Consider the following 7,212-nt stretch of genomic DNA (forward strand, 5'->3'; position numbering starts at 1 on the left):
TGGTGGTTTCTGGCTGCCACCTTCTTGCTGTGGAAGTGGGGGTGAGAGTTGTGTTGCCCATTCATGTAAAACGGCCGGCATGCCAGTAACGAAGACCACGGCTGCTGTCCATTAAGCACTTAACCTGTGCTTGGCCTGGTAGTTTATGGGCACCATCCTCCCCGCACACCGCACGGGGGGGTGAGGTGGGGGGGGAGGAGCCGAGGGTCCGAGTGACTTGTCTGAGGCAGCACGGCTGGGGCGCCCTTTGCTTCCTATTTACTCCCCAGTTTTCAATTCCTTGGACTCTACCACCATCTCTACCGGGCTGGATCTGAGTTCTTAGATGCTGAGCAGAGAGGCCGCGGATTGACTCACACCAGGTAGGTGCCGCTTTGCCGAACAAGCACCTTCTGACCTTTTCGCCGGAGAAGAATCCGTGTCTTGTTGGGTGCTGCCCACAGGTGAGTTTCGTTTTGTTTACCCAACATTTATAAACACGTGGGCCGAATGCAGCCAGTCCGGAAGCCTCACACATTTGGATTTCTGGCTTCTCTGGATTTAGAAGATCTGGCAGCAATGAGCTCCCACTACCACATGGCAGCATTTGTCCAGAGCCGATCAGCTACTGTCCTCGTTGGATACCTAGGTCCTCTCATTTGCCACAGTCCCCACTATTCCCGGTTACCCCAACACTGGAAACCAATGGCCTTTTATCGTCATATTGGCACTTCTCCTCTTATACCGGGTCCAGTTTACACATGATGTTGAATGCCCAGGAAGGCGTCTGAGCTTGCCCCTGGATTAGATGTGTTCACTCAGACTGTCGTCTTTGGCTCCTATTGGGTCCCCCGAAGCACTGAGAGGGAAGGCTGGGTCCCCTTAAAGTTAGCATCCGCTGTAGAGTTCCCAGACCCGTCTTGTTTTTCCATCCACGTGTTGAAGGGTGAGGCATGGGCCAGATTTTTACATCTCGTCTCTTGACCTGCTGCTTCTCAGAGGGTGTCAGCCTCACCCTGCAGCCAGGCACAAGGCTTCAGGATTCAGGAGGCACCCCATCTGGGGGACCCCCAGCCTGCCCACTGGTAGCCTCAGATGGGACCACATCCCCACTAATGAATAAAGTCTCTTTAGTGTGACACCTGTTGACCCTCCTGGAGAGAGAGGGCGTGTGAGTCAGCTCCATCTTATCCTCCTCGGTTGGCGTGACCCATGGGCAGCAACGGAAAGCGATCCGGAATCCAGAGCGAAACCTGCAGGATGGAGAGCAGCTGGAGCAGGGGGTGAGGGCACAGTGACAGGCGCTGTCGTGTGGTTTCCCCCACCTCCAGGAGCCCAGCTCCCCTTGAGGAAAGTCACTGCCTCACTCCCAGGAACCCTATCTTTAGGAGACACAGTCCTTAGTAGATTTGATTTTTTGAAATAGCCAGGAGCAATCGGAAGCTAGGTCTAGTGATGGAAGTGGGTGACCGAGCCGAAGGACACCACTTGTTATAACCAACAGACAAAAAGAAACCAAGTATAAACTATGTAGAAACAACAGTTTTTCTTGTTTGGCTTGTTCACTGACTTGTAAAGGAATGTTCATAGGAGTCTTAAAAAATTGGGGCTTTGGCAATGTTGGGTGGAATAAGAGTGCTCTCCCAAGAAAACATACACTTGGAGCTATGGAGTTTGGGTACGTTTGCATAAAAAATAACTCCTCGGCATCACTGAGATGTAACTAGAGATCCACATACAACTTGGGGATAGGAGGAAGCCGGTCGGGAGTGGAGGAAATGGGCTGGCGTAGCGAGCCCTGGCCTGTCGGGGAGGAGGAGAAATAGAGGAGACCCTGCGTGACTGCCGAGATGGGGGAGAACTACTGCCTGTTCCCAGGAACCACACGGTTCCATGGTCCAGAAGAGCAGGTCTGACTTTCGCTCCTTGCCTGTGGCTCTACAAGACTCCACGGAGCGGCCCAACAAATGCCTTTACTGAGGGAGCTTAGTGGCCTCTGCCCCTCGCACCCACGCTCAGCACGTCCCCGCCTGAGCTAACCATCACCCTCCCCACCCCTTCCTCACTGTCCTCCGCATCTCAGTTCCTGACAACTGACAATTCCATCCTTGTCCTTCGGGTTATTCAGGCCAAGAACCTGGGAGTCATCCTTGATCTCCTCTCGCAGGCCACCTCCCCTCCATCCACTCTGTTGGCTTTGCCTTAGCAATATCCAGACTCACCCCGTCTCACCCCAGTCTAAACCCACCGTCGTCGCCTGGATTACTGCGCTAGCCTAACCGTCGTCTCCCTCTTTCCCCTTGCTGTGCTGTGGTCCGCTTCCGGCACAGCTGCCAGACGGATTCTTTTCAAAGGGACGTCAGAGCGTGTCTCCTGGGCTCAGCCCCACAGGGCTCCCCAGGTCAGAGCACCGGCCAAGTCCTTCCCTTGGCCCCAAGGCCTTTGCCTTGGCTGTTCCGTTCCCTCTGCCTAGAACTCTGCCCAGACGGTCCGCTCAACCTTCAAGTCTTTGCTCAAAAGACTCCTCCAGAAGGCCTACCCTGACCACCCTGTAAAATTGTACCCCATGCCCACACCTCCCCCAGCCCTTCCTATCCTCCTTACCCAGCTCTCGTGTTTTCTCTTTTCCGTAGGACTTACCACCTCATGCCTCATGTCCTCACTATGTCTGCTTGTTGTCTGGCCCCCTCGCTAGAATGTCAGCTCCCGGAGGGAAAGGAGCGTTGTTTCTGTTCACTGGTGTCTCCTAAGTGCCTGGAGCACTCAACAAGTATTTTGGGGGGTCATATTCTCCACAAAGGTCCCTGCCAGGGGCACCGGTGTCATCAAACACTGAATGACCCTGAACTTGTCTCAGGAACTTGTCTCAGGGGAGGTGGCCTGCGAGAGGAGATCAAGGATGACTCCCAGGTTCTTGGCCTGAATAACCAGAAGGACAAGGATGGAGTCCCTTGGGGAAGCAGAGCCCTCGCGACTGTGTCCTCTGGTAGCAGACACTGCGTGCTGGTGGCCCCTCGTGTGACAGTCCCTGTCCCCAAGTTCTGCAAGCTGCATGGAAGAGAGATGTGTTGTGTGGGGATAAGATTACAGGTCTTAGAGAGACATGGATGCTGGCTCCATTGCTTGCTGTGTGAATTTAGGAAAAAAGTCATCTTTTCTGAGACTCAGTTTCCTCATCTGTAAAATGGGAATGAACACCTCGCTCCCTCTATTATCTGCTTACCTTGCAGGAGACAATTGAGGGTTCTGGCACCCATTAAACACTCAGAACACTGTATAGTTTTCTCACGTCCTTCTGGCCTTCCCCTTGTGGGCAGGATGTCTGAACAGCAAAGACCCTAATGGCATGAGTGGCTTGGACATGTGGGCAGGGAGGTGACAAAAAGGCATGAGCAAAGAGGCCCGGGGCTAACCCTGCCCATTATACTCTCAGCTAAGGTCAGACTCAGTGTCCACCTCTCAGCTCCTCTGGCCTGACCCCACCTTCGGGGTTCCTGAGGCTGCATGGCCTGCTCTGCAAGCAGGGCTCCTGGGTGCGGGGGTTTCTGCCTGGCCCAGCCCCTCCCACCTCTCCCAGTGCCCAGAGCAAATGCCAGCCCGGCTCTGCGGCTCTGCTTCCTCAGCAGCACAGTGGGGAGAACCAGGTGGGGTCAGGGAGGACCGAGGCCGTGGCTCCATCCTCCCTGGCTGTCTCTGCCAAAGTCACATCCCAGCTGCCCTGAATGCCCCTCGAGGGCAGGAAATGCACCGTGATCTTCCCAGGGAGCAGGCTGCCCCTCCGCCAGGCTCGGCTCTGGGTCTCCGATCCTGTGCTCCCCACTGCTTGGTGCTCTCCTCGCCCAGGGACAGTCCTTGGTTCTTCTCATTGCAGGAGCTCTTAAAAGTGTCAGAGCAGCCCTGCCGGCATGGCCCAGTGGTTGAGCGTCGACCTGGTCACGGTTTGATTCCTGGTCAGGGCACGTGCCCAGGTTGTGGGCTCAATCCGCCATGTGGGGTGTGCAGGAAGCAGCCAATCAATGATTCTCTCTCATCATTGATGTTTCTATCTTTCTCTTTGAAAACAATAAAAATATATTTTTTAAAAATGTCAGAACAGATGAAGTCTTTTACTTGGCTCCTTCCTTCCTCCCTCTCGGTCTGTCCTTCTGCCTCTCTGCGTCTCCCCTTCCTTCCATCTCTCGGTCCCTCCCTCTCCTGGTTCCAGATGTATCCTCAGAAGAGAGAGCAGGAGCAGGCACATGGTGAGAACAAGGGGGCAAGGCTTTGGGGAGGAGGCGGGCTCACACCAGGAGGAGGGTGCTGTGGGCTCACTGTGAGGATGGCAATCCCACGGGGATTAGGGGGCACAAGGACACAGGGCACAGGCTCAAGCTGCTCAGGGAAGGCCAGACAGGGCCCGGCCGTGGGGCCCTGAGGGCTGAGGAGAGGGGCGGATGAGGACTCACCTGCGGTTGAGGCAGCAGTAGATGATGGGATTGTACATGGTGGAGCTCATGGCCAGCCAGAAGAGCGCCAGGTAGACCTGCTGAATGAACTTGTGGCAGTAGATGTCCTCCTGGAAGTTGCCCAGGATGAAGTAGAGGTGGTAGGGCAGCCAGCAGATGGCAAACGTCACCACCACCACCACCATGGTCTTCACAAACTGTGCAGGGAAAGGCTTAGGTCACCCCTCACCTGGAAGCCCCGAGCCCCCATCCTCCCCAGGGCGGGGTGGGGTGCCCCTCTTGCCAGCCTGGGAAGCCCTCAGCAAGCAGGTCCTGTCTACCTCGATGGCCTCAGTCCCCTGGGGCACCCGCTGCTCTCTCCTGGGCCCTCCGTGTAGGGCTTCTGCTCAGCCTGGTCCCCCTGCCCACCCTGCTGTCTTTCCTTTGAAGCCCTCACTCCCCGAATCCCAACTCAGTGGCCACTTCCTTTAACAGGCGCCCTGGATCCCTTGTGGATGAGGCTCACTCCTAACCCCATCCTTTGGGAGTCCCTATGCCAGCTATGGGTCTCCAGTCCTGCTGCCCTCCCTGGGGACTGTGTCTGCCACAGCCCTTCTATCCATAGGTATGAGGCTCCAACGTGGGACCCCAGCCTGTGCCCAGGGCCTAGCTAAACCCCCTGCCCCCCTACTCCCATGGCTGGTTTCAGCAGGTGCCCTTGAGCACAGCCCAGTACCCCATGAGGGATGGGAGACAGGCCCGGGCTGGCAAATGGAGACCAGCTCTCCATGCAGAGGAACACCCACATGGTGTCCTATACCCAACCATCTCCCTGAATGGCCCTGAAAATGTCCAAATAGTAGTTGAGAAGTTGAGACTTCGACCTGATGCACGATGTGATTAACCTACCACCTGCCTGCTTGCCTCACAGGAAGCGGGCAAGGCAAGGACAAGCTCTGAGCCTGCACCAGGATCTCTGGGGGCCTGCGTGGGAGGGAGGAGGGGGAACACTGGCCCTTCCTTTGGAAATTGAAGGCGGATGATGTGGCCGGGAGGCAGCCCAACCTCCGTGACCTCTGAGGGCTGCAGTTCCAGCATCAGAATTCTGTGATCCTAGCAAGGAGCCTCCTGGCGTTCTGCGGGGCTTCTTAGATTCAACATTCTGCTGACTCAGCGGTGCAAGATTTTACTGTCATTCTAAGGTGCTTGGAGGTCTCTGAAATTCCGTGGGGCTTTAGGATTTCCCTAACATTCTGGGAAGTTCCTTTAACGTTGTGTTTACCTCAAGACCAAGGGCAAGTCGGCCTGCCCTGGAAGAACGAATTCAGGCTCCGGCCAGGACTTGTGGCTCCTGTGCTCCGCGGCGCCCCCCTGAGGGCGGGCCTGGAGCCCAGAAGAGAGGCTGCGGGCCTGCCCCTCCCCATCCAGCCCCCCAACCAGCCCACCTTCTTCTTGGCCTGCAGGTACTGGGAGTTGGCGCCATGAGCATGGTACCCGGGTACCCCGCGTCTCCACAGCGTGAAGCCGATGACGCTGTAGGCGAAGAACATCACCGCGAGGGGCAGGAAGTAGATGAGGGCGATCACGGCGAGGTGGTACCTGGAGGGAGAGCCAAGGGCCTGGGCACCGGTGGTACGGGGGCGACTTCGGCCTCGCCAGTCCTCAGTCCCCAGGATCCCGCGGGCGCCTCTGGCGCGCACCCCCCCGCCCCAGGCCTTAGTTTGAGTTAAGGAGGATGGATAAATAAGGCAACCTCAGCCAGCACCTGCCCACAGGGGTCTCTCCGGCTGCAGGAGGGAACCAGTGCTAGCCCTGCGTCCGCCCGTGATAGTCAAGCACCAAAAAGGGAGTCAGTGGGAAGGAAGAAGTTAACCAAGTCATACATTTGTTTAAAACTTAAAATGTCAGTAAGCACAAAGGAGGAAGTAAACTTACTTATCCGCCCCCATCGCTGCTCACAATTCGGAATCTCTCCTTCCAGAACCACAGGTGTGTACAAGTGTTGCCTGAATCGTGGGTGTGCACCAGCCCCAGGGAGCAGGTGCTGGTACCCTGCCTTCCCACTGCCCCTTCTCAGGGCGGGGAGGCCGGTGATAACGTGGGGAACACCGCCTCCCAGTGGCCAGTCCGGAATAGTCTCCCCATCCCTCCCTGAGCCAGAAAATGGGATCCCGTCACTACAGGACCGGCTTTGCAGCAGGGAGTCCTTCTGAGAAGGTGGGGTGCAGGGTAGGGACGAGACCCCAGGCAGGGCCTGCCCTCGAAACTCAACAGTCCCCAGGAACAGGCTTCTCAGAGGAATGGCGCCTTCACCAATACTGAGGCCACAGCGCCGCCCTCTTCTGGCTGGTGCCTGGGGCAGATGGGGACCAGGAAGATAACGTGGGGAACACCGCCTCCCAGTGGCCAGTCCCAGAAGAGTCTGCTCTCCATCCCTCCCTGAGCCAGAAAATGGGATCCTGTCACTACAGGACCGGCTTTGCAGCAGGGAGTCCTTCTGAGAAGGTGGGGTGCAGGGTAGGGACGAGTCCCCGGGCAGGGCCTGCCCTCGAAACTGAACAGTCCCCAGGAACAGGCTTCTCAGAGGAATGGCGCCTTCACCAATACTGAGGCCACAGCGCCGCCCTCTTCTGGCTGGTGCCTGGGGCAGATGGGGACCAGGAAGGGGTGGTGTTGGAGGGCAGGTGTTAGAGGAGGCAGGAACGGGGCTGTGTTGCATGGTGACCTCCAGAAGAGTCTGCTCTCCATCCCTCCCTGAGCCAGAAAATGGGATCCTGTCACTACAGGACCGGCTTTGCAGCAGGGAGTC

The 7,212-nt window shown here is 57.0% G+C and overlaps 1 protein-coding gene across 1 annotated transcript in view; it reads right to left on the reverse strand.

The window, feature by feature from the left end:
- Positions 1–23: 23 nt before the first annotated feature.
- Positions 24–7,212, reverse strand: part of TACR2 (tachykinin receptor 2) — a 16,610-nt gene continuing 9,421 nt past the window's right edge. Inside the window, exons 3-5 of the mRNA XM_006760927.2 lie at positions 5,849–6,002; positions 4,425–4,621; positions 24–1,232 (exon numbers count right to left, since the gene is read on the reverse strand). Coding sequence (XP_006760990.1) covers positions 1,016–1,232; positions 4,425–4,621; positions 5,849–6,002 — 568 coding nt within the window. The 3' untranslated portion in view covers positions 24–1,015. The remainder of the gene's footprint in view (positions 1,233–4,424; positions 4,622–5,848; positions 6,003–7,212) is intronic.

Source organism: Myotis davidii, unplaced genomic scaffold (genome assembly GCF_000327345.1).
Source record: "Myotis davidii unplaced genomic scaffold, ASM32734v1 scaffold134, whole genome shotgun sequence".
NCBI lineage: Eukaryota > Metazoa > Chordata > Mammalia > Chiroptera > Vespertilionidae > Myotis > Myotis davidii.